Source organism: Dryobates pubescens, chromosome 12 (assembly GCF_014839835.1).
Source record: "Dryobates pubescens isolate bDryPub1 chromosome 12, bDryPub1.pri, whole genome shotgun sequence".
NCBI lineage: Eukaryota > Metazoa > Chordata > Aves > Piciformes > Picidae > Dryobates > Dryobates pubescens.
This window is the reverse complement of record NC_071623.1, coordinates 7,121,896-7,148,939: the sequence shown is the minus strand read 5'-3', so window position 1 is coordinate 7,148,939 and position 27,044 is coordinate 7,121,896. Positions and strand designations below refer to the sequence as shown.

At 46.5% G+C, this 27,044-nt stretch overlaps 1 protein-coding gene across 6 annotated transcripts in view; it reads right to left on the bottom strand.

Moving 5' to 3' along the window:
• Positions 1 to 27,044, bottom strand: part of CNKSR2 (connector enhancer of kinase suppressor of Ras 2) — a 252,421-nt gene that overhangs the window by 66,554 nt on the left and 158,823 nt on the right. For 4 of the 6 annotated variants that reach the window (XM_054165993.1, XM_054165995.1, XM_054165997.1 and 1 more), the window contains 4 exons: positions 22,127 to 22,260; positions 15,651 to 15,862; positions 10,075 to 10,164; positions 7,190 to 7,404 (listed from right to left, as the gene is read on the bottom strand). In XM_054165993.1, the coding sequence (XP_054021968.1) occupies positions 7,190 to 7,404; positions 10,075 to 10,164; positions 15,651 to 15,862; positions 22,127 to 22,260 (651 nt within the window). The remainder of the gene's footprint in view (positions 1 to 7,189; positions 7,405 to 10,074; positions 10,165 to 15,650; positions 15,863 to 22,126; positions 22,261 to 27,044) is intronic. The other 2 variants (XM_054165994.1, XM_054165996.1) reach the window with 1 other exon arrangement.

Sequence of the window (27,044 nt, the reverse complement as noted above, 5' to 3'; positions counted from 1 at the left end):
GGGTTGGAAGGGACCTCCAAAGGTCATCTAGTCCAACCCCTTCTGCAGTCAGCAGGGACGTGCTCTACTAGATCAGGTTGCCCAGAGCCTTGAATATCTCCAGGGATGGGGCCCCAACCACCTTCCTGGGCAACCTCTTTGACTGCTCCACCCTTATGGTGCAGAACTTGCTCCTAACATCCACTGCAAATCTGCTCTTCTCTAGTTTGAAGCTATTGACCCTCATCCTATCACTCCAAGCCTTTGTAAACAGTCTCTATCCTTCTTGTAGGCCCCCTTCAGGTACTGGAAGGCTGCTATTAGGTCTCCCTGGATCTTTCTCCAGGCTGAGCATCCCTGTGTGATGTGTTACTTCAACAACATTTCATGTTCTTCTTTAGAAAGCTGTGGGCAAGTCACCAGAATCATGCAGAAACATAATTCTGTCAAATGGGTTGGGAAAGACAAAGAGATATTAATGGATTTTGGAAGAATGGGGCTTGGTAGTTACCCCAACACAGCTGGGAGGTCAGGTCATGCCCTCAGTCCTGCTCAGAGCAAGGCTTGCTCTGAAGCTGATGATGGGTCATGTTCTTCAGGGTCATCTCCAGCCTAGCTCAAACTATCTCCAAAGAGACATCCCACAACCTCTTTATGCAACTTGTCCTAATATTGGCCACCATAATCTTTCCCTTTCTCCAGCTTAACTCTGTGCTGTGGCAAACATGGCAATAACAGAAACGCTTCTTTGTGAGGCCACAAGTCCTAAAAATGTAGGTTCATTCCAAAGCCAGAAATGTGGTAGGACTAAAGCAAGCTTGCTGCAAGATACTGTTTAATCACCCACCCACAAGGCCAGATTGCAACAATATGTTCACTGAATTTTGATTCTCATACATCTTGAGCCTTGACCAAGTCCTTTCACAAAGATCTTGTCCTACTTTCCAAGAATTCTCCTGCTAAACCTGAGGTCAAGCATAAAATGAAGTAGAAGAACAGCTCTCTGTATTAAAGAAAGTTGTTAGTAACTCAAAATAACAAATAAAATGGAAACCAGGCTGCCACCACAAAGGTGAAAGAGGTGAATGCCTTAACCCAAATAGAAATTGTCACTTCTGAAGACAATTTCAACCTGTTTAATCATAGTGGGAATTACTTGCTTCCAGCTGCCCAAAATACCACTAGCAAAACTTCCCATTATCCAAAATCAAGATGCCAGTGGATGGTCAACATAGAATCATTGAATTGTTAAGGTAGAAAGGATCTCAAGGATCGTCCAGTTCCAACCCCCCTGCCATGGCCAGGGACACCTCACACTACAGCAGGTTGCTCACAGCCACATCCAGCCTGGCTGCAAAAACCTCCAGGGGTGAGGCTTCCACCACCTCCCTGGGCAACCTGTGCCAGTGTCTCACCACCCTCATGGGGAACAACTTCTTCCTCATGTCTAATCTAAATCTCCCCTCCTCTACCTTGGTTCCTTCCCCCCCAGTCCTGTCACTCCCTGACACCCTCAAAAGTCTCTCCCCAGCTTTCTTGTAGCCCCCCAACTAGGTCTCCTCAGAACCTTCTCTTCTCCAGACTGAACAACCCCAACTCCCTCAATCTGTCCTCATAGCAAAGGAGCTCCAGCCATGGGCAGGGACACCTTACACTAGATCAGGTTGCTCATATCCACATCCAGAGTGGCCCTAAAAACCTCCAGGCATGAGGCTTCTACCACCTCCCTGGGCAATATATATCAATACTCCCTTGACTACCCTGAGACCCAGGTTTTTGAGTGACCCCTCCTGTAATATGTGATGTTTGAGCTTGCCTTATTTAATGATATACCTAAACTAAGCAAAATATCAAAGAAACACTTTATGTGTACATATATATACACATACACACATATATCATAGAATCATAGAATGGTCTGGGTTGGAAGGGACCTCCAAAGGTCATCCAGTCCAACCCCCTCTGCAGTCAACAGAGGCATCCTCCACTACATCAGGTTGCCCAGAGCCCAGTCCAGCCTCACCTTGAGTATCTCCAGGAATGGGGCCACAAGTATCTCCCTGGGCAACCTCTTCCACTGTTCCACCACTCTGAAAGTAAAAAACTTGTTCCTAGTATTAAATCCCCTCTCAGTCTTCTGTTGTGGAATGTGCTACCCAGGGAGGTGGTGGAGTCACTGTCCCTGGAGGTGTTCAAGAGGGGATTGGATGTGGCACTTGGTGCCATGGTTTAGTAGTCATGAGGTCCTGAGTGACAGGTTGGACTTGATGATCTTTGAGGTCTTTTCCAACCTTGTTGATTCTATGATTCTATTCTATGATTCTAACCCTTGGACTCTCTCCAGCAGATCCCTGTTCCTCTTGAATTGGGGAGCCCAGAACTGGATGCAACATTCCAGGTGAGGTCTCAGTAGGGCAGAGTACAGGGCAAGGAGAACCTCCCTGGATCTGCTGGCCACACTCCTCTCAATGCACCCCAGGACCCCATTGGCCTTCTTGGCCACCAGGGCACATTGCTGTCCCATGCAGAACTTGTTGTCCACCAGCACTCCCAGGTCCTTCTCCCCAGGGCTGCTCTCCAGCAGATCACCTCCCAGCCTGTACTGCTGCAGTTTATTCTTCCTTGCAAGGTAAGAAAATAACTCTGGAGGTCCCTTCCAACCCCTTTCATTCTGTGATTCCAGGATAAAAGCCACATCACTTGCTGGCATTCAGTAAAATTGCCTCCAAGCCTAAGAAGAAACAGCACTTCTCAGATGATGGGGGGAAATAACATTAGGTCCTTTCAATTCTGTGCTGCTCTGGTGACCTTTTGGGTACAAACCAGCTTACAAAGTTAGTTTTACACTTAATTCTGAAGTCAGAATTCTGTGGTGTTAGAAAGGATGTTGTAAAGGGGAGACCTTATCACCCTCTGCAACTACCTGAAAGGCTGGTGCTGGTCTCTTCTCACAGGGAATAAGGGATAGAACAAGCAGGAATGGCCTCAAGCTGCAGCTGGGTAGGTTTAGACTGGACATTAGGAAGAATTTTTTTCACAGTAAGAGTAGTCAGGCATTGGCACAGGCTGCCCAGGGAGGTGGTGGAGTAGCCACTCCTGGATGTGTTTAAAGGTGGTTTAGATGTGGTGTTTGGGAATGCGGTTTAGGGGTGAACTTTGCAGAGCAGGGTCAGTGGTTGGACTCCATGATCCGGGGTCTTTTCCAAACTGAATGCTTCTTTGATTCCATGATTCTGTATTATCTACATGGGCCAATCTGAAAGCAAAGGGATATACTTGAGAAATGCTCAAAAAGCAGTGATCTGTCTATGTGAGAAACAGAAGAGGTTTTTCCCTCCACAGCACAGCAGCAGAGATGGATCGGCTGACTCAGAGACCAGGTGCTAAGCAACAAGCACATCTTTCCAATAAACCAGAAGCATCTAACAAAACAGATTCTGTTCAGGAGCTGCACTGCTTCCAAGAGCCATTTTCCACCCAGGTGAATCCACACAATCTCCCACATTCTGTGTCAGCAGCAAGCTTGAGGGGCAGCTGCTGCGGTGTGAGTGGGGCAGAGGCACAGGGCAGAGGCTCCTGTGGAGTCAGAACCACTGCTTGGAAAAGAAAATAAGTCACTTGGTCAGGAAGAGTTGTGCTGCTTGACAAAGCTATCTGATAAACCTTCCTCTGACGTGGGTGCCTCTGCTTTGATTCAAGCAACATTTTCACCACTCAGTAGCAAATTTCACGATGCATGCCAGACAGTGGTCCTTGGTTCACTACTTTCACAGTCCTGATACCACCTCCCTTTTTCTTGAGCTGAAAGGATCATAGAATCACAGAATCAACCAGGTTGCAAAAGACCTCAGAGATCATCAAGTCCAGTCTATTACCTAATACCTAATACCTCATGACAACTAAACCATGGCTCCGAGTGCCACATCCAAGCCTTCATTGAACACCCCCAGGGACAGCGACTCCACCACCTCCCTGGGCAGCACATTCCAAAGGCCAATTACACTTTCTGGGAAGAATTTCTTCCTAACATCCAGCCTAAACCTCTCCTGGCACAGCTTGAGACTGTGTCCGCTTGTTCTGGTGCTGGGTGCCTGGGAGAAGAGACCAACCCCCACCTGGCTACAACCTCCCTTCAGGGAGTTGGAGAGAGCAAGAAGGTCTCCCTTGAGCCTCCTCTTCTCCAGGCTAAACACCCCCAGCTCCCTCAGCCTCTCCTCACAGGGCTGTGCTCCAGACCCCTCCCCAGCTTTGTTGCCCTTCTCTGGACACCTTCCAGCATCTCAACATCTTTCCTGAACTGAAGGGCCCAGAAGTGAACACAGGACTCAAGGTGTGGCCTAACCAGTGCTGAGTACAGGGCACAATGACTTCCCTTCTCCTGCTGGCCACACTCTTCCTGAGCCAGGCTAGAATGCCATTGGCCTTCTTGGCCACCTGGGCACACTGCAGGCTCATGTTCATCCTACTGTCAACCAGTACCTCCAGGTCCCTTTCTGCCTGGCTGCTCTCCAGCCACTCTGACTCCAGACTGTAGCACTGCTGTTGTGGCCAAAGTGCAGCACCTGGCACTTGGACTTGTTAAAATGCCATCCTGTTGGACTCTGCCCATCTGTCCAGCCTGGCAAGGTCCCTCTGCAGAGCTCTCCTAGAGAGAGAAGCAAGTTGAGAAGTCAAGACCTACACCTAAGTTCTCATTGATGTGACGCTCCTCCCAATACAGCAGTGAAAACTCAGGCTGAGACCCCTCTGTGCCATGCCTGACTTGCTTCTCTCCTACATTATGTTGCACTTAGTCCCTTCTTTATCACAGGGCAGCAAACAGGGGACTAAATGCTGATTCTGCACTAAAACAATAAGAAAAACCTCCCAACTTTGCTGCACCACTACAGGTACCAACAATGTTAATACCTACAGAGGCAAAAATCTTAAATCAGGGAATGAAAGCAGGATACAACCAAGAATGATTAATTAATATAGATAACAGGGGCGGGGGGGGAAGGAAGAAGAGGGATGTGAAAGGAAATTAGGAAATGTTCTGAGCTGGGTGATTTATTAGTTCATAGATCTGCATCTTTGGACAATGTAAAATTCTACTTTCAGAGCATCATATCATATGCAGTGAGGAATAAATCCAGACTGCCAGAGCTGGGCTAAATGACCTTTACAGAAACTTTCTCATTTTAAAAGGGTTCCCCTGCCATGGGCAGGGACACCTCACACTACATCAGGCTGCTTAGAGCCACATCCAGCCTGGCCTTCAAAACCTCCAGGGATGAGGCTTCTACCATTTCACCACAGACCTCAGCTTCCTGGAGCTTCAATGCTCCATGCTATGGATTTGGGAGTCACAGGGGCCCAATTTTAAGGGCCCAGAGCCTTTATTTTGTGGTGTTTCACACTTGATGTTTCTTCAGAGACAGAGATTATTCAGCAAGCATACTCAAGCTGCAGGTTGCAACTTAGCTAACCATACACAATGTTAGACATTAAGGGACAGGGAATGCAAGAGACAAATGATGAGACTGGGAATGGCAGTCTGGCAAATCAGTGGTTTGGAAAAGAGAGGTTACAGACAGAAGGAAACCCCAAACCCAAGTAATAAACATTCTCCCACTCCAGTCTAGGGCTCAAACTGGATAAATATTTAAATAGAGAGGCTGTGAACAGGAATAGAAAGGTTCTGTTACTTTTCTAATCAGCTGCTGGAAATTTATGCTCTGTTCTGGATTACATGCTTTAGGAAGGATGCTTGGGAGACTTCAGGATTAAATACAAGGGCTTGAAAGAGTAAAGAGAATGATGGAAGGGTGAAAGGGTATGGAAATCACCCCAGGAGGCTCATTCCATGCCTGTTAAGCAAGAGAAGGCTGCAGAGTGATTTGATTATAAAATGTACAGTCCTGTATTCCTAGAGAATAGAATGGCTCAGGTTGGAAGGGACCTTAGGGATGATCTACTCTGATCTCTCCACTAGGAGCAGGGACACCTCTCAGCCAGACTCAGCTGCTCAAGGCCTCATCCAACCTGATCTTGAACACCTTCAGGATTAAATACAAGGGTATGAAAGAACAATGAGAATGATGACAGGGTGAAAGGGTAGGGAAGTGGTGGAGTCACCATCCCTGGAGGTGTTTAAAAAGGATTGGCAGACACTGGTGGAATTTGTGGTGTTAACAATTCAGATATCTTGTGGATGGCTATTCAAAGTACACAGTAGTTATACATATAAGTTTGCTGATGCTCTAGAAGTTTAATGATATTCCATCTCCTGTGTGTGCACCATTTCTTTTTGTACACAATTTGGAAACTAGACATAAAAGGATAATAGAGAAATCAAGTTAAAAAAATAGCTGGCACTTTAACAACAAATCTCACTTCACTGCACAATGTCAGGAATTTAATGCAGACTAACAAAGGCATGTTATTGAGAGATGACTATGGACCTGTATAGACTGGGGACTGTCCTGTTGCAGAGCAGCATAAGAGAAAGGGACTCGGGTGTCCTGGAGGACAGAAGGATGCCAATGAGCCAGCAATGTACCCTTGTGGCCAAGAAGGCCAAGGGCATCCTGGGGTGGGTTAGAAGGGCTGTGGTTAGTAGGTCAAGAATGGTTCTCCTCCCCCTCTGCTCTGCCCTGGCGAGGCCACAGTTGGAATCTTGTGTCTAGTTCTGGGCCCCTTAGGGCAAGAAGGACTTCAGGGAACTACTTGAGAGAGTCCAGCACAGAGCCACAAAGAATGGAACATCTTCCTGCCGAGGAAAGGCTGAGGGAGCTGGGGCTCTTTAGCTTGGAGAGGAGGAGCCTGAGGACTGACCTCGTTCATACTGATAAAGATGTGCAGGGCAGTGTCAGGAGGACAGAGCCAGGCTCCACTCAGAGATGTGCAAGGACTCCACATTTGTAACAGCAAAATAATGAATTCTAAAATACTTCTCTGTGATCTAGTCATTGTCCCAAGACCACTATTAAAAAAAGACTGTCTGCCTGGCTGCCCAGGGAGGTGGTGGAGTCACCATCCCCGGAGGTGTTTAAAAAGAGCCTGGATGAGGCACTTGGTGCCATGGCTTAGTTGATTAGATGGTGTTGGGTGATAGGTTGGACTTGATGAGCTCAAAGGTCTTTTCCAACCTGGTTAATTCTGTGTGATACTGTAATTCTCACCAAAAGCACTGAATAACAACTTCTGTTAATGTAATTTTTTTACTCACATGATACAAAGCAGTTTCTGGTCCAGGGGTGCCCATGACATCTTGTCTCAACGAGTCCATTTGTAAACTAGGCAACAGTGAGTAATGACTTGGACTACTGCTCTTGTCTCCCTTCTTCTTGGACTTCTTCCCAGTGTCCTTTTTGCTGTTCCTTTGGAACATGTAATCTTCTTGACCTATTTTCTCATTGCTCATGTAGCGCAGCAATGAATTTTCTGTGGAGGGAAACAGAAAGCAAAGCCTCAGTGTGGATTCTTGGACCCCTCCTAATCCTGCTTCCAAAATGCACAACATCCTTGCTAACAGCTACTGTCCATTTCAGCTCTTGAAGACTTATTTTAGTAAACAAACCCATTCACTCCTTTGGCCTGGAGAGAAAGAAAAACCCATGATTTTTGCACTTTTCTGGGGCCTTTTGCCTTGTAGCTCTCAAAAGCTGAGCAATGATACATTTAGGATCATATCTGTAATCTCTTTTCTATTTTATCAATGAGGCCTTAATGAATACAAATGAATGTGGTGTCACACATTTCAAAGTCATTTCTTTTGAGATTAATCATCATCCAGGGCTACAAGGATGATTAGGGGACTGGAGCACTGCCCGGTGAGGAGAGGCTGAGGCATCTGGGGCTGTTTAGTCTGGAGAAGAGAAGACTAAGAGGGGATCTGATCAATGTTTATAAATATCTGAGGGCTGGGGGTCAAGAGTGGGGGGACAGGCTCTGCTCAGTTGTACCCTGGGATAGGACAAGGGGCAATGGATGTAAACTACAGCACAGGAGGTTCCACCTCAACATGAGAACTTTTTCACTGTAAGGGTCACAGAGCACTGGAACAGGCTGCCCAGAGAGGTTGTGGAGTCTCCTTCTCTGGAGACTTTCAAGGCCTGTCTGGATGTGTTCCTGTGTGACCTGTGCTGGATTCTATGGTCCTGCTCTGGCAGGGGGGTTGGACTCAATGATCTCTTTGGGTCCCTTCCAACCGCTGACATCCTGTGATCCTGTGATGTCATCCATACTTCCCTGAGTCCTCTTCCAGCTTGTAGCTGAGGGACATCCTGAGCCAGAAGCAATGGAATGGATGCTACGAAATCTCAGCAGATAAACTTGTCTTGTCTTTCATTATATTAATGTGAACTTTAAGTATCCAGAACTTTCTGTCACAAGGGGTTCCTTAGCTTGAACCCAAACTGCACAAGGAGACAGTTCTTCTTCCTTTTAACCAGCACTCAATAAAAGATCAGGCTCAATAGTGGAAGAGCTTGCCCAGGGAGGCAGTCGAAGCCCCATCCTTGGAGCTATTCAAAGTCAGGCTGGACAAGGCTCTGAGCAGCCTGAGCTGCGGACTGCAGGGGGGTTGGACTAAATGACCATTGGAAGTCCTTCCCACGCCAAACCATTCTATTGATTCAGTGAGTAGATGTCTCTTGGGTCTTGTGCTGGAAAACAACCCGTGTCAGGCATATTTCCTTACTTCATTCCATACAAGATTTTATAAGCCTTTTCCTGACTAATTCCTCCCCAAATTGCTCTGGCCAGCCTACTGAACTGACCACAGGTTGGGAACTACTACATACATCTGAACCTGATCTAGACTGAGGTGTCCCTGCCCATGGCAGTGGGGTTGGAACTGGATGACCCTTGAGGTCCCTTCCAACCCTGACAATTCCATGATTCTATGGCCTGATCATTTTTGTTGTCTCCTAAACCTTCTTCAATCTTTCCATATTTTTCTCAATGACATGAAGAGACTGGAACCACACACACCACACACACACGAAGCACGAGCAAGAACTCACACAGCAACATCAGAATACTTCTTTAATTAGTCCTGATCTCTTTTCCTAGCAATTACTAATGGTGTGGGGTTTTTTTTGATCTCTACTGAACATTTAGTTAGTGTTTTTTTATGGCAAGATCTATCATTCTTCCCCATGAGGTTGGTGAGACACTGGAACAGGTTGCCCAGGGAAGTGGTAGAAGCCTCATCCCTGGAGATGTGGCTCTGAGCAACCTGATGTAGTGTGAGGTGTCCCTGCCTATGGTAGGGGGGGTGGAACTGGATGATCCTTGAGGTCCCTTCCAACCCTAACAATTCTATGATTACTGTAACATCTTGTTCCTGGGCAATAGTAGCCAGCTCCGAGGTCAGAATTTTGTTTGTGAGCTTCCAGATCTGAGCCTCCCAAATCAGCATTTGGAAGAGCTTATCCTCATTGATTTTTGAGGTGAATCTCATGCTGCTCTAGAATATTTTTCCATCCAAAATGAACTCGTGGAGATAAAGAAATGTAATGTATAATTCTCATTTAAGCATAACCATGTTTATCAGTAATCATCATGAATTTGTCCTCTAGTGGTGTAAAATAAAGGGCCAGTTTCAAAATGGGGCTGAGTAATACAGCTGAATCAATAAAATACCAATGTGAAAGTGAGGCCAAACTGCAGTCATGACTTTGTAGTCACGGTTTTCTTCTGCCTGACTGAGCAATTTCCTCAGTCCTAACAGAGGCTCTGCAAAAACCCCATAATATTAAATGTGCATAATGAAAGAACCTAAACCAGGTTCACAAAAAAAAATAAATATATATCTAAGCAAGCAGCAAAATGAGGATCAATGAAATGCCAAAATATAGAAGTGAAGCCAAACTGCAGGGCTTTGCAGGCATGGTTTGCTTTTGCCTGACTGAGCAATTTCCTCAGTCCTAACAGAGGCTCTGCAAAAAAACCCCAATATTAAATGTGCAAAACAAAAGAACCCAAACCAGGTTCACAAAAAAAAAAATTATATATCTAAGCAAGCAGCAAAATGAGACTAAAATATATAGCTTCAAGCATGATTAAAGCCATAATGCCTTGTACAAGATGTTTGTTCAGATCACTTACCTCTCCTACTCTCTCTTTTTATTTTATTGGGATCTTCATAATCCCCCACCCAGTTATATTCTACTGGCATAGAAATAGGCCTCAGTTTCCCTGGAAACAGAGGAAAAAATTGAGATCATGCACTAGAAGGCAGCATTAAACTAACATCCTTTAGAAGAGAGAACAAATGATGTGCTAAGCCAGGATTCTACAGGGCTGCTTCGGGAAGAGAATTCAGCATCGCCTCTGAACAAGAGGTTAAGGTAAGAGTTCTGCTTTCTTCAGCAGACAAGAAGTAGCTAAGCATTTAGAAAATAAATCCCTTGCCCTACAAAATCATGACTGGACTGATGTTTGTGACTGACAAACACACTCAAATTACTTTGGTTTTCACCAAGCAGTATTGGGCTTATTACTCTGGAAGGCTCTGGCACACACGTGCAGAGAAGTGTTTCCAAGCTTGGGTGAGGTGTTGGTAACAGAAACTTGTCCACATCACCAAAGTTACCTCCATGGACAGCATCTTTGCTGGTGGTCTTAAAAGATCCATCAGTGACAGGGAGTAAGAAAAGAAGCATAAAAGCTCTACAAGGAATTTCTTCTGTAGCACTGCATCCAGAAAACCCATGGAAGTACAGCACTATTGGCAAATGCACTCTGATTTCAGGCAGCAAGAGGCAAAAAGGCTGAAGATTATTAAATCTTTTTTAGATTTTCATTTGGAAGATGCTGAATTGATTTTTAAAACAGCTGCAAACCCTGATGTCTGCTAAAGGATTCCCCAAATATAGTTTAAGCAGGCTGTGCAACTCAGTGGGGTTACTTAAAAGTGTTCTGCAGTTCTCAGCAGGTTAAATAGCTGTATTGGGGGCGGGGGGGGGGAGGGGGAAGTCATAATTCCTCAAATACTGCCTCCAGTTCTGGTGTCCCCAGCATAAGAGGGACACAGAACTGTGAGTCCAGAGGAGGGCCACAAAGATGATCCGAGGGCTGAAGCACCTCTGCTGTGAGGATAGGCTGAGGGAGCTGGGGGTGTTCAGCCTGGAGAAGACTCTGGGGGGACCATAGAGCTGCCTTCCAATATTTGAAGAGATCCTACAGGAAGGCTGCAGAAGGACTTTTCATAAGGATGTCTAGTGACAGGACAAGGAGGAATGGTTTGAAGCTGAGGGAAAGTAGGGTTAGACAGGATCTAAAAAGTTCTTCAGTGTGAGGGTGGTGAGACTCTGGAAGAGGCTGCCCAGGGAGGCTGTGGATGCCTCCTGCCTGAGGGTGTTCAAGGCCAGGTTGGATAAGGCCTTGAGCAGCTGAGTCAAGTTGAGAGGTGTCCCTGGGCATGGTGGGGAGGTTAGAGTAGGTGATCTCTAGGGTCCCTTCCAACCTGAGCTATTCTGTGTTTCAATGACAGAGTAGCACAGCAAGTGGCACAATCTCCGTCAGACTGAAACCAAACTATTTTCACAAGGTCAGCCTCCAATCTTTTCTGAATCAATCCACTGGTAATAAACCCAAAGAGCAGGAAAATAATTTGATCTAAAAAGCAGTAGAGCTTAAAGTAAAAAAAAAAAAAAAAAAAAAAAAAAAAAAAAAAAAAAAAAAAGGGAGAACTTTTCTTAATTATTTTAGTACAAACCCAGAAAAAAAGGTCATCAGTCTTATGCCACATTTTTTGTGGTTAACTCCATGATACAACAAAAAAGAAAGATGGGTTTATGAGGAAAACATTAGGTGAAACTTCTTTAGTGAGAGAGTGGTGAGGGGTTGGGACAGGCTGCCCAGGGAGGTAGTGGAGTCACCATCCCTGGAGGTGTTCAAGAAGCTGTAGTTGTGGTGCTTCAGGATATGAGTTACTGGTGATGGTAGTTGGCTTAGGGTTGGACTCAGTGATCTTAAAGGTCTTTTCCAGCCTTAGTTATAGAATCACAGAATCAATCAGGCTGTAAAAGACCTCAGAGATCATCAAGTCCAACAGATTACCTAACACCTCCTGACAACTAAACCATGGCTCCAAGTGCCACATCCAGTCCTTTTATGAACACCTCCAGGGATGGGGACTCCACCACCTCCCTGGGCAGCACATTCCAACGGCCAGTCTCTCTTTCTATGAAGAGCTTTCCCCTCACCTTGAGCCTAAACTTCCCCTGGCATAGCTTGAGACTGTGTCCTCTCGTTCTGGTGCTGGTTGCCTGGGAGAGGAGACCAACTCCCTCCTGGCTACAACCTCCTTTCAGGTAGTTGCTGAGATGATTCTATGGTTGTAAAACAAATACTCAAACACATCAACCTGGTCTGCCTGGTGAATATGACTCTAGTCCATGGGAAATCCACCAACACCACTCAGGCAGCAGTATAGTAAAAAGTTGTATTTTTGTTTGTATTTACAAAACTGACACAGAAGGTCTATGCTCTGTGCAGCGCACAGGGTCAGGTTACCAATTCATCTTTGCTAAGGAAATCAAACATACATATTAAATGTTTTATTTATCATTTCTTTTAGTATTTATGGAGTCATATTTAAGTCTGATTGAAGCTGGTGAGGTTTTAGAGCACCCAGCTAAGAAGCTATTCCCTGACTGAGGCTGCAACCAGCTTATGTTTACTTGATGAGGACCTAAAGGAAAGCCAGGGAAGGGACTTTTTACAAGGGCTTGTAGTGATAGGATGAGAGGGAATGGATTGAAGCTTGAGGAGGGCAGATTTAGCCTGGAGATTAGGAAGAAATTCTTTCCAGACAACTAGAACAGGGAGGTTGTGGATGGATGCTCCCTCCCTGGAGGTGTTCAAGGCCAGACTGGATGAAGCCTTGAGCAACCTGGGCTGGTAGAAGAAGTCCCTGCCCATAGCATGGGGTTTGGGACTAGATGATCTTTAAGGTCCCTTCCAAATTCAACCATTCTGTGAAGCTCTGAATGTATGACCAGAAGTAAATTTCAGGAGTTATTTTTTTCTAGTACTGCAACTCGCTCTTCGTTGTGTGGTGTAACCAACAGCGTCTCACTGAACTTACAAAAACACAAAAGCTACAAAATCCTGTAAGGTCTAATTATCAAAGATCTGATACATCAAATGCTAACATCCAGGAAAGACAATTCCTACCTGTTCAAAGTGTGAAGGTTTTTTTGTATCTGGCAGCAAAACTGCAAGGACCAAATTTGTTTCCTTCCAGAAGTTTAACTTTCTTTTGCCTGCTACCTCTGTTAATCTCCTTCTTGTTAATCACCATGGCTTCCCTAAATCTGGCTTCCCTGGTGATTACACCTTGAGTCCTGTGTCCAGCTCTGGGCCCCTCAGTTTAAGAAAGATGTTGAGATGCTGGAAGGTGTCCAGAGAAGGGCAACAAAGCTGGGGAGGGGTTTGGAGCACAGTCCTGTGAGGAGAGGCTGAGGGAGCTGGTTGTTGCTTAGCCTGGAGAAGAGAAGACTCTGGGGGGACCTTATTGCTCTCTACAACTCCCTGAAGGGAGGCTGCAGCCAGGTGGGGGTTGGTCTCTTCTCCCAGGCACCCAGCACCAAAACAAGAGGACACAGTCTCGAGTGGTGCCAGTGGAGGTTTAGGCTGGAGGTGAGGAGAAAGTTCTTCCCAGAAAGAGAGATTGGCCATGGGAATGTGCTGCCCAGAGAGGTGGTGGAGTCCTCATCCCTGGAGGTGTTTAAAAGGAGACTGGATGAGGCACTTGGTGCCATGGTTTAGTTGATTGGATGGTGTTGGGTGATAGGTTGGACTCAATGATCTTGAAGGTCTTTTCCAACCTGGTTAATTCTGTAATACAGTCAGAAAAACAAATTCTTCCTTGGGATGTAAACAGAAGCTTTCTGAGGTCTATTAGCAACAGCTACATAACACCTGGAAGACACTAAGAGCGTGAAAGAGAAATTCCTCTGTTAAGATTGTCCAAAAATGTCCAAAAGAGTCCAGTAAAGAAATTACAGACGGCCCCATTAACCTGGCAGGAAGAAGGATGGAGAAATCTACTTTTTTTATACATTTACATGTCCAGAAAGGAGATAGAGCAATGGATCACCTCTCCAGAAGGACAGGCTGTGGGAGCTAAGGTTGTTCAACCTGGAGAAGAAAAGGCTTTGGGGAGACCTAAGAGCAAGCTCCCAGTACCTGAAGGCGCTACAAGAAGGCTGCAGAGGGATTGTTTGCAAAGGCCTGCAGTGATAGGATGAGGGACAATGGTTTGAAATGAGAGCAGAAGAGATTTAGAATGGATGTTAGGAACAAGTTCTGCACCATGAGGGTGCTGGAACACTGCAACAGGTTGCCTAGAGAGGTAGGTGAGGCCCCAGCGCTGGAGATCCTCAAGGCTCTGAGCAGCCTGATCTAGTGGAGGATGTTTCTGCTCAGTGCAGGGGGCTTTGACTAGATGACATTTGGAGGTCCCTTCCAACCCAACCAATTCTGTGAGTACATGTTGAAAACAACTCTTTCTTTAGGCCTTGGAATTCTGTTTCCCCTTCTTTAATGGGTTAGCAGAAGACACACTATTGTTATTGGTCTGTTCTAGGTTTCTGTGAAATCCTGAGGTTGTGCCTAGCCACAGAGCTTCTGCTAACAAATGCCATGTGGGAAGTGTTAGAATTTAATGCTGAAATGGTAATATTTTTAGAAAAGACACTGCAATGGAACTGGGCTCAGTGGTGTCAACTCATTACAGAAGATGTGGGACCAAAAGTGAATGACTTTATAAGAAATACATCAACTAATGACTGATTTTCAGTGCAGACTTTGATCTGTGTACTTAAGAACCCTTCCTGCTAACAGAAAACAAAACCCACTTATTGGTTTTTGTCTTTAATCTTTTACAACCATTCTATCTGGGTAAATTTTCCTGATACTCCACCCCTGATCTTAGGCAAGCCCTTACACTGCAAGGACAATTCCATCCTGGGCTTGTTCAGCCTGGAGAAAAGAAGGCTCCAGGGAGACCTAAGAGCAGCCTTCCAGGACTTGAAGGGGGCTATAGGAAGGATGGAGAGAGACTGTTTACACAGGCCTGCAGTGACAGGACAAGGAGCAATGGCTTCAAACTAGAGAAGGGCAGATTTAGACTGGATGTTAGGAACAGGTTCTTAAGTATGAGGGTAGTGGAACACTGGAACAGGTTGCCCAGGGAGGTGGTTGAGGCTCCTTCCCTGGAGATATTCAAGGTGAGGCTCAATGAGGCCTTGGGCAACCTGATCCAGTTGGGGATGTCCCTGCTGACTGCAGGGAGGTCAGACTAGATGACCTTTGGAGGTCCCTTCTGGCCTGGACCATTCTATGATCTTTTGTTTGTTTTAATACTGAAGCACAACCTGGAAGATGAAATATTGCTTAGAAATTGATAAATGAAATATTGACAACAAAACCATAGAACTTCTATTCAGAAACCCCCCAGCAATTTAAACTGCCCTTGCCCTCCCTATCACAGCAAGAAATTAGCTTTTTCCTTGCACAGAACAGGCTGAAATTGGACTAAATTAGCACAGAGCTCTTAGCGACATCGCTGGCTGCTAGAAACATTCCCAAGCTTCAAAACCAGAACAGATGCACAAAGGTCCTAAATGAAAAATCAACAAATAGTGCTCCTCCTCATTAGGACAATGTCATACCATATGTTGGTGTGCTCTCTCTCCTTCCAGGACCACCTGTTCTTCCTTTCTCATACTCATAGCAGTACAAAACTGCATCTTCTTCGACCACATTGAAGCGTTTCCGATACTCCTGGTCGAGAAAGGAGTTTGGAGATTCGGATCCGGTGTGAACTGGCTTGCCCACGATGTGTCTGCCAACATCATCACAAGGGAGATTGCCTTTTTCATCCCTTCAGGAAAGAAAACAGGGTGTTAATCTGTTAGGGTTAAGACAGTTTTACAACAGAGAGGATTTCCATCACCGTAGGGCTATGTCAATATTTCACATAAGCACTGGTTGGGGCAATCATAGAATCATACAATCAGACAGGGTGGAAAAGACCTCAGAGATCATTAAGTCCAACCTCTTACCTAACACCCAACACCTCCTGACAACTGAACCATGGCTCCAAGTGCCACATTCAAGCCTTCATTGAACACCCCCAGGGATAGTGACTCCACCACCTCCCTGGGCAGCACATTCCAATGGCCAATTACTCTTTCTGGGAAGAACTTTCTCCTCACCTCCAGCCTAAACCTCCACTGGCACCGCTCGAGACTGTCTCCTCTTGTTCTGGTGCTGGTTGCCTGGGAGAAGAGACTAACCCCCACCTGGCTACAGCCTCCTTTCAGGAAGCTGTAGACATCAATAAGGTCTCCCCTGAGCCTCCTCTTCTCCAGGCTAAGCAACCCCAGCTCCCTCAGCCTCTCCTCACAGGGCTGTGCTCCAGACCTTTCCCCAGACTTGTTGCCCTTCTCTGAAATCCTAGATACCAAATACAGGCTGGGGGGATGATGACACTGAGAATATTTCCATCACCATAGGAATGTGTCAATATTTCATACAAGCATAAAGGAGGCCACTGGTTGGGGCAATCCTAGGTACCAAATCCAGGCTGTGGTGGGGATGATGACATCGAGAGCAGCCCTGCAGAAAAGGACTTGGGGGTGCTGGTGAGTGAGAAGCTGGATGTAAGTCAACATGTGTGAGCTTACAGCCCAGGAGGCCAATGGCAGCCTGGGCTGCATCGAAAGAAGGGTGGGCAGCAGGTTGAGAGAGGTTTCTGCCACTTTTGTTTGGTGAGACCTCACCTGGAGTGCTGTGTTCAGCTTTGGGGCCCCCAACACAAGACAGACAGACCTGATGCAGCAGGTCTAGAGGAGGGCCACAAAGATGATCAGAGGGCTGGAGCACCTCTGCCATGAATACAGGCAGAAGGAATTGGGGCTGTTCATCCTGGAGAAGAGAATGCTCCAGGGAGACTTTAGAGCTACATTTCCATATCTGAAGGGGGCTTCCAGGAAGACTGGGGAAAGACTGTTTAGAAGGGCTTGGAGTGATAGGATGAGGAGCTATGGTTTGAAACTGGAGCAGGTTAGATTTAGGCTGGCAGAAGTTCTTTACAATGAGAGTGGTAAATTACTGGAACAGGCTGCCCTGGGATGTGGTTGAGGCCCTGTCCCTGGAGACATTCAGGATCATACTGGTTGTATCCCTGGGCAGCCTGATCTAGCTGAAGGGGTCCCTGCTGACTGCAGGGGGGTTGGACAAGGTGACCTTTCAAGGTGCCTTCCAACTCACTGCAATCTGTGAATCTGTGACCAAGATCAGGATCACACATCAGGTACGTGTATGTTTGAGCCAACAACAGCCCACAGCTTTGCTTAGTCAATTCTTCTACAGGATGGATCTATCTTACTGCTCCCTCTTGAAAAGAATTGTAGAAATAAGGTTGATGTGCAGCTACAGGAGACCTAATTGTGGCCTTCCAGTATCTGAAGGGGGCTAAAAGAAAGCTGAGGAGGGACTTCTGAGGGTGTCAGGGAGCGATAGGACTGGGAGGAATGGAACAAAACTAGAAATGGGTAGATTGAGACTGGATGTTAGGAAGAAGTTGTTCCCCATGAGGGTGGTGAGACACTGGCACAGGTTGCCCAGGGAGGTGGTGGAAGCCTCATCCCTGGAGGTTTTGGATGTGGCTCTGAACAACCTGATGTAGTGTGTTGTGTCCCTGCCCATGGCAGGGGGGTTGGAACTGGATGATCCTTTATGGGAATGCCAGCTACGAGCGGTGTGAGCAATCTGGCAGTGCAGGCCTAGAGCCTGACATGGCAGTAGGCCATGCTCAGCATAAGTGCAGAGCCAGCTACCAGTAATGCCAAAACAGTGCTGTGCCTGCAGCACTGTAACTAAAACAAGACGCTGGTAGCTAGAAACATAGTGAGTTATCTCGGGACAACAGGACATGCACCTGCATCAACAAACCTCGTGTGTCATCCATAGCTGGACCAATAATCTATAGTAGTGTGATGTGTGGTCACTCATAGGGAACCAATGAGTCCATGCCAACAAGGCACACCAAGGTTATATAAATTGTAGCAGTTTCCTTGCTACGCACTTCTTTTCCTGCCTGTCCTGTCTCCTCTCCTTCCATGCTTTACTGTGCCATGCTTTCACCATAGGCCTGAGCCACAGGCCTGCAATACTGGAACAATAAAGGATCAATACCCGATCATATTGGTCAGCCATATTGATTCCAAGAACCTCCGTCGTCGCCAAATCTGGCTAAAATCCTTGAGGTCCCTTCCAACCCCAACAATTCTGTGATTCTACTTTTATTCTTGGTGTTTGTCTTGAGCTGTTTTATTTTGAATCAACCTCACATTTTGTGACTGATGGCAAAGAAACAGCCTTGAGCACTCTCTTTTAGGCTTGCATTTTGAAATACATCAAGATACTTTTAAGACATGAGTATACAGCAAGCATAGGCAAATCCTATCTGACTCCTTAGAAACTATGCAAAAGGAAAAAAAAAAGAACCAGGGACCAGTGTTGTGCAGACATTCCACAGAGTCTTGCACATTCAGTTGGTGCCTAGAAGTTGGATAGGTTCACAGAATCACAGAATCAACCAGGTTGGAAAAGACCTTTGAGATCATCAAGTGCAACCTCTAAGTTGATCATCAAGTTCCATCCATGCTGCACCAAATAGGATTTGTAGCACTAGACCATGAGCTGCTATCCCAGAGCACCAATTCACTTCCAGCCCCACACTTGGCAGCTTGTCTACAGCTTCCCAAGGTGTTTGGTTTTAACTTCCTTGCACCCCCATCCCTCCCTCTGAAAAGGCAAACTACTCAAAAGCATCAAATGAGACCAAGCTGTCACTGGGATAGAAGCGCTCTCCTTGCCCTGGATGGAGCATGGCTCAGTTAACTTGCTGGAAGGACTCTGCTTGGACATGGCTGCGAAAGACCTCATCAGACAGCAATTTCTGGGCAGCAAAACACATGGGAGGCAGCCAAGAGAAAATCAGTGGCTCTCTGGACTGCCATGTGAGTTCCAAGCTGGCCAGCATGCTGACCAGTACTTCCCTTGGCACCTTCAGACTCTGAGGACTGTGTTCAGTTTTGGTCACCACAGGATAGGAAAGACATTGAGGGACTGGAGAGTGTCCAGAGAAGAGCAATGAAGCTAGGGAGGGGTTTGAACGGCATCATATGAGGAGTGCCTGAGAGAGGTGGGGGTGTATAGTCTGGAGAAGAGAAGGCTGAGGGGCTAGTGAAAGGTGTCCCTGCCTATGGCAGGGGGATGGAACTAGATGATCTTCAAGGTCCCTTCCAACCTAAAGCATTCTATGAATCTACAAAAAGGCTTGTGACATCATCTGCATTCTGAAGGGCAAAGTCACTTTTTTGTCCTGTAAGTTTGGGGGCTTTTATCTCTGAAGAATAAGGATTTGTCACAGAATCACAACTTCTCCTCTACACCAGGCAACTTAATTTGCCATATACCTCACCCTTGGAAAATCCCCAGGAAAGTCTTGTCAGTACCGGTGTCAGTGAGACACTGGCACAGGTTGCCCAGGGAGGTGGTGGAAGCCTCATCGCTGGAGGTTTTGAAGGCCAGGTTGGATGTGGCTGTGAGCAACCAGCTCTAGTGTGAAGTGTCCCTGGCCATGGCAGGGGGGTTGGAACTGGCTGATCCTTGAGATCCCTTCCAACCCTAACAATTCTGCGATTCTATCAGGTCATGCATCTTATTAATTGGCCAAAAAAGTTACTGACAAGAAAATTCTAAGAAAAACTCAGCTACCAGAAACTCTAAGTACAACAAAGGACATGCTGCCCTTACAGTCTTACCAGGAAAGTTATATACAGTAAAAGCAAGAAGTAATTCAAGAACACAGTGACTGATAACCTGTGTCTAAGAATATGGAAGCTTTAAAAATACTGATTCCTCTGAAAAGGGGCTTTCTCAGGTGATTCTCCTCCCCTGCTCTGCTCTTGTGAGACCCCACCTGCAACACTGCCTCCAGCTCTGGTGCTCGCAGCATGGACATGGAACTGCTGGAACAGGTCCAGAGCAAGGCCACGAAGATGACCAGAGGGCTAGAGAACCTCCTCTGTGGGGACAGGCTGAGAGACTGGGAGCTGTTCAGCCTGGAGAAAAGAAGGCTTCAGGGAGACCTTAGAGCAGCCTTCCAGCACCTGAAGAAAGCTGAGAAAGGTCTCTTTACAAGGGCTTGTAGTGATAGGATGATAGGAAATGGATTGAAGCTTAAGAGGGGGAGATTTAGACTGGAGATCAGGAAAGAATTCTTTCCAGTGAGGGTGGTAGGACACTGGAACAGGTTGGCCAGGGAGGCTGTGGATGCTTCTTCTCTAGAAGTGTTCAAGGCCAGGTTGGATGAGGCCTTGAGCAAGTTGATCTAGCCCAGGGCACGTGGGTTGGCACTGGATGATCTTTAAGGTCCCTTCCAGCTTAAACCATTCTGTATGACATGATGGACATATGGATTCCCAACATTTGTGTGTGTTGGTTAAAACTCATCAGAGCTGTGTGTAAACACAGATGACAGGAAATATGTTTAATCTGGCAAAAGGAACAAATCCAGTGAGTTACTGCTGCCTTTCATCTTGAAACTGATATGTTTAATGTCTTTAAATCACCTATGTGTTACCTATCAGGTGGGTTTTTCTGGGAGTCATCTCCGAGGTTCCTTCCAATCTAATCCATGCCAGGAAAATACATTCCCAGGTCTCTGGATACCTATTTCCCTATTATTTTATTGGCCATAATTCCCTCAGAATTTTAGGGAAGCAGCACCTGTGTACATGATGGAATTACACAGAATCATTAGAGGTTAGGGGAGAGTGATCAATCTACAAGTATGCTCTGCTGCTTTTGTGGCTCAGCAAGGCCAGAGAGCTGAGAAAGATGAAAATGCCTGTTCCAGGTGCCAGGGCATAATCCTGAAATTTGCTCTAATGCTTTCAGATCAAACCCATCTCAAAAGGAAAATGCTGGCAGATCAAAATAAGGCTCCTGCTGAAGGTAAATGGTACTTGCTTTCAGCTCAGCTTCCCTTGATGCATCATGGCCATTAGGCAAAGGGACAGGCAATGAACTCTTTTCCTAGCTATAGGGTTTCAGATAATGTCTGCTCTTCTGAACTAGGATGAGACTGTTACAGACAACAGATTATTCTATATTCCAGGAAAAGAAAGGGGTGTTGACTCTACTTAGAATCACACACAGAATCACCCAGAATCAACCAGGTTGGAAGAGACCTCTGAGATCATCAAGTCCAACTGATCACCCAACCCTAACTAGACTGTGGCACTAAGTGCCTCATCCAGTCTATTCTTAAAAACTAAGTATGGCCAGCAGGTTGAGGGCAGTGATTCTCCTCCTCTACTCCACTCCACTGAGACCCCACCTGGAGCACTGTGTCCAGTTCTGGAGCCTCTATTACAGGAAGGATCTGGAGGTGCTCTAAGGTGTCCAGAGAAGGGCCATGAGGATGAGCAGAGGGCTGGAGCTCCTCTCCTATGAGGACAGACTGAGGGAGTTGGGGCTGTTCAGTCTGGAGAAGAGAAGGCTCCAAGGAGACCTAATTGTGATCTTCCAGTATCTGAAGGAGGCTCCAAGAAAGCTGGGGAGGGACGTTTTAGGGTGTCAGGGAGTGATAGGACTGGGAGTGATGGAGCAAAACTAGAAATGGGTAGATTGAGACTGGATGTTAGGAAGAAGTTCTTTCCCATGAGGGTGGTGAGACACTGGAACAGGTTTCCCAGGGAGGTGGTGGAAGCCTGGAGGTTTTTGCAGCCAGGCTGGATGTGGCTGTGAGCAACCTGATGTAGTGTGAGGTGTCCCTGCCCATAGCTGTGCCCATGGCAGGGAGGCTGGAACTGGATGATCCTTGAGGTTCCTTCCAACCCTGACAATTCTATGATTCTATTTTTCTCAAGGCTGTTTTGCAGCCTTTAGACACTGATTTAATTCATTGTGGGTCTGCTTGAACATACCCACCTCCAAAATGAAGTGTTATCAGCCTACTCCTGCAGGGCAGGCTGATAAGTGGGTAGGAACACAATGCTCAGCTAATGTACAAGTAATTTTTTTACATTAAATTGTACCCCAAAATGATATTTTTAATTTATTTTTTTACCTTGGAACATAAGGCTCTGTTGGAGGAGGGGGGATGTAGAGATCCTGAAGAGCAGAGCTGTCTCTTTTTGTAGGTGTGCTGATGGTGCTGGACGGCGTAGCCACGCTGCTCGTGGGGCTTCTGGGAATGAGAGGCTGGTTCAGGAGAGAGTGAAAGAACAGAATTAATATTATCCTCATCTAGTGTTGCCTGAAACAGCTATAAGCATCCTGTAGCTCAGAAAGTTCAAGAAGTAGTTAACACTTCTAATGTTTTTAGTGTGTTCTTTAACTGATGAAAACCACTCCTGCTAAGGAGAGAGGTCTATGGATGGACCTGCTTAGAAAACCGACTCCTCTGGTAACATCCTTTCCCCAATGCCCATGAAAACAGCCATCAGTAGAGTTGGTGGTGGGATTTTAATGATTAAGTAACACACAGAATGCAGTGAATTCCTTACTTAGACTAACACTGTAAAGAAAAAGCCTGAGGTTTACAGGAAAAGGTGCAGAAGTAGGCATGCAATTGAAACTCTCATCTTCCCCCCATCTGCACTACAGCTCAGGACTCAACTGGAAAAGTTATGGGTTGTAGCTGCTGTAAAATCAGGTCCTGCATCATCAGAATGCACAGGCTATGAGCCTGAAGAAGCTGGAGATGATGATTCTTATTCTTCACCCCTCTGGGCACACTCCTCACAAAGTCACATTTACACACGGGCGAAGAATTGTATACTCCTTAAGGAACAATCATGAACTCCAGTTATTGTTCCAGGCCAGACACAATCCTTCCTCTTAAGCACATCCCTCTTGTGAATTAGGCATCTAATGCACCTAATTGCTTCCTCAGCTCTTAGATAGACTCAGAGAATGGGTTGGATTGGAAGGGACAGAACCACAGAATCAACCAGGTTGGAAGAGACCTCAGAGAACATCAAGTCCAACCAATCACCAAACCCTATCTAATCAACCAGACCATAGCACTAAGTGCCTCATCCAGGCTCTTCTTAAACACCTCCAGGGATGGTGACTCCACCACCTCCCTGGGCAGCACATTCCAATGGCCAATCTCTCTTTCTGGGAAGAATTTCTTCCTAACATCCAGCCCAAACCTCCCCTGGTGCAGCTTGAAACTGTGTCCTCTTGTTCTGGTTCTGGGTGCCTGGGAGAAGAGACCAGCCCCCACCTGGCTACAACCTCCCTTCAGGGAGTTGTAGACAGCAAGAAGGTCTCCCCTGAGCCTCCTCTTCTCCAGGCTAAACACCCCCAGCTCCCTCAGCCTCTCCTCACAGGGCTGTGCTCCAGACCCCTCCCCAGCTTTGTTGCCCTTCTCTGGACACATTCCAGTGACTCAAAGGTCATCTGGTCCAATCTCCCTGCTAGTGAGCAGGGACATCTTCCAATCCATTAACTGTCTTGGCTACCAAAATAATGTCCTACTGTTGGAAGACTTTTCATTCAAACATTGTAGGGCTGGATATTTCTAAGAGTCTCTCTAGAGCTGCAGAAAACAGAAATGAGAAGAAAACCCCTGATTGCTTTAGATCACCTAAGAACCTCACAGGATGTGAGGGGCTGGATGGAACCTCTGGAGATCTTCCGAGTCCAACCCCCCTGCCAGAGCAGGACACACAGGTCACATAGGAACACATCCAGATGGGTCTTGAAAGTCTCCAGAGAAGGAGACTCCACAACCTCTCTGGGCAGCCTGTTCCAGGGCTCTGTGACCCTCGCAGCAAAGAATGTTTGCCTAATAACAAAAGCCTTACGGTGTTTGGCTTGTGGAATGACTTAACTCAAGCAGAAGGAAAATGGCAAAAGAGGAAGTACACCACCAGATTAAAATTAATCTAATATTACACAAATGCTGAGTTTTGCTTTTTGAAGGAGTTCTTTCAGTTAATTTCTGAAAAAGATGGAGAGGAATCACAGAAATATTCAGGTTGGAAAAGACCCCCAGGATCACCAAGTCCAGCCATTAACCCTACTCTACAAGCTTCACCCCTAAACCAGAGCCCCAAGCACCACATCCAAACCACCTTTGAACACATCTAGGGCTGGTGACTCCACCACCTCCCTGGGCAGCCTGACCACTCTTGCTGGGAAAAATGTTTCCTAATGTCCAGTCTAAACCTACCCGGCTGCAGCTTGAGGCCATTCCCTCTTGTTCTATCACTAATTACCTGTGAGAAGAGACCAGCAGCAGCCTCTCTACAACATCCTTTCAGATAGCTGTAGACAGCAATGAGGTCTCCCCTCAGCCTCCTTTTTCCCAAACTAAGCATCCCCAGCTCCTTGAAGGAAGGAAGTGTTGGGATTAAAGAGATTTCACCATATCTGTAACTTCTGGCTTAAATAATACTGGAGGGACACAAACATTTCACATTATATTGACAGCTGAAGGAGTGCATAGAGGGATCCTTCTGAGAGCAATTCCTGACAGAAAAGAGGGCAGAAGAATCAGTTCTCATTTCCTATACAGGAACCCTGACACCCAGGAACCTGCAAACAGCACCAAGAGCTCTGCAGCAGGGTCTAAATGTTGTCCTCTTACAAGGTAGTGATAAGCCACTCAAACTTATGCTTATCAAGTAAGGCTCCCAGCATTGTGTTGCTCCCCCTCTTCAATTTGTGTGTAAGAACTCTGAATGCCAGCTAGAACACCCAAATCATTTAGCCACTTACTGCCTCCTTTGGGGATGTGTTAGATGTTATCATCTCAATCAATGAAAGGGATGTGCAAGATTTTCTTGTTAAGCCCCTGCAAAGTCCACTTTCAGAGCAAATTGCCAAGTTTTGTCTTTCTGAATGCTAGAAAACCACCTCCTGTGAGCAGTGATGTTGCTAACTTCTTCCCTGGCTCGTTTAAGAGTCAAAAGTGAGCATTCTGGAGCCAGGCCAGTGAAAGACTGCCAATATTTACAGGAGGAGAGGGAGAAAGACACACACACACAGAGCAAAACCAGACAAGTAAAAGACTTTACAACCACTGAGAACAAGAAGACAGAAAATCTGCAAAGAAAAAAGAAACAACCAAAGAATAAAGTTGGTGGTGAAATTGGGTAGGAAAACTCCAACCCCCTAAACATTTCCCTCTTTTCAGAGAAACAAAAATCTTCTTCAATATTTTTCATCTGTGACCCTGCAGCCAAAGATGTTCTTGAGCCACTCACTCATACAACATTGATAATTTCCCTCCTGATACCTTGCACACTTGGTGGCTTGCTTGAATACCTTATGGAATGAATGGTCCTTGTCAGCCAAAAGAATTTTGTCATCCTAGACCCTTGTCAAGCTGTTCATGGCTCATACTGGCAGGAGCACTGAGAGGAAGACAAGCTTGGTAGATGGAGTTGCTCTTCTCCACTTGGAGAACAAACTCCACTCTACCTATTCCTTTACTGTACCTCCAGGAATAGGTAGATAGGAGGAAAGGGGGCCCTAGAGACCAGTCTGGTGACAATTAATAGCAGCTTATGGTTTATGTCACATATGGAAAAATCATAGAATCAGTAAGGTTGGAAAAGACCTTTAAGATCATTGAGTCCAGCAGTAATCCAACTAACCTAACCATACCCTGAAGCACCACAGTTACAGCTTCTTCAATACCTCCAGGGATGCTGAATCCACCACCTCCCTGGGCAGCCTGTTCCAACCCCTCACCACTGTCTCACTAAAGAAGTTTTTTCTCATGTCCAACCTAAACCTTCCCTGGCACAACTTCAGTTCACCATCTCTTGTCCTGTCACTGCTTACTTGGAAGAAGAGACCAACCCCAGCCTCACTCCAGCCTCCTTTCAGGTAGCTGTGCTTAAGCATAACAGAGATCTGGACTTCCACTGGGTTGATTAGCCTCTGATGGTCCTGACTGGCTGCTGGAGGGCTAGAGGACACAGATAAGAATTTCTCTTGTGTCTCAGCCTGGAATACTTCACAGAATTACAGAATTACTGAGGCTGGAAAAGACCTCTGAGATCATCAAGCCCAGCCTAGGACCTAACACCACCAAATCAGCTAAACCATGCCACCAAGTGCCACATCCAATCATTCCTTAAAGACCTTTAGAGATGATGACTCCATCACCTCCCTGAGCAGTCCATCCCAGTGTCTAATTCTCCTTTCCATGGGGAAGTGCTTCCTAACATCCAACCTAACCCTCTTCTGGCACAGCTTCAGGCCATGCCCTCTCATCCTGTCACAAGGTGCCTGGGAGAAGAGCCTGACCCCCACCTTACTACAACTTCCTTTTAAGTAGTTGCAGAGAGTGATAGGAGCAGATGTTAGTCAGTTAGAGGGTAGAAAGGCTCTGCAGAGGGACCTCGACCAACTGGACAGATGGGCAGAGTCCAATGGGATGGCATTTAACAAGTCCAAGTGCCAGGTGCTGCACTTTGGCCACAACAACCCCATGCAGAGCTACAGGCTGGGGTCAGAGTAGCTGGAGAGTTGCCAAACAGAGAGGGACCTGGGACTGCAGATCGACAGCCGCCTAAACATGAGCCAGCAGTGTGCCCAGGTGGCCAAGAAGGCCAATGGCATCCTGGCCTGCATTAGGAATAGAGCGGCCAGCAGGAGCAGGGAGGTCATTGTGCCCCTGTACTCTGCATTGGTTAGGCCACACCTTGAGTACTGTGTCCAGTTCTGGGCCCCTCAGTTTAAGAAGGACATCGAGACACTTGAACGTGTCCAGAGAAGGGCAACAAGGCTGGGGAGAGGCCTTGAGCACAAGCCCTATGAGGAGAGGCTGAGGGAGCTGGGATTGTTTAGCCTGGAGAAGAGGAGGCTCAGGGGGGACCTCATTGCCTTCTACAACTACCTGAAAGGTGGTTGTAGCCAGGAAGGGGTTGGTCTCTTCTCCCTGGCAACCAACACCAGAACAAGAGGACACAGTCTCAAGCTGTGCCAGGGGAGGTTTAGACTCAAGGTGAGGAGAAAGTTCT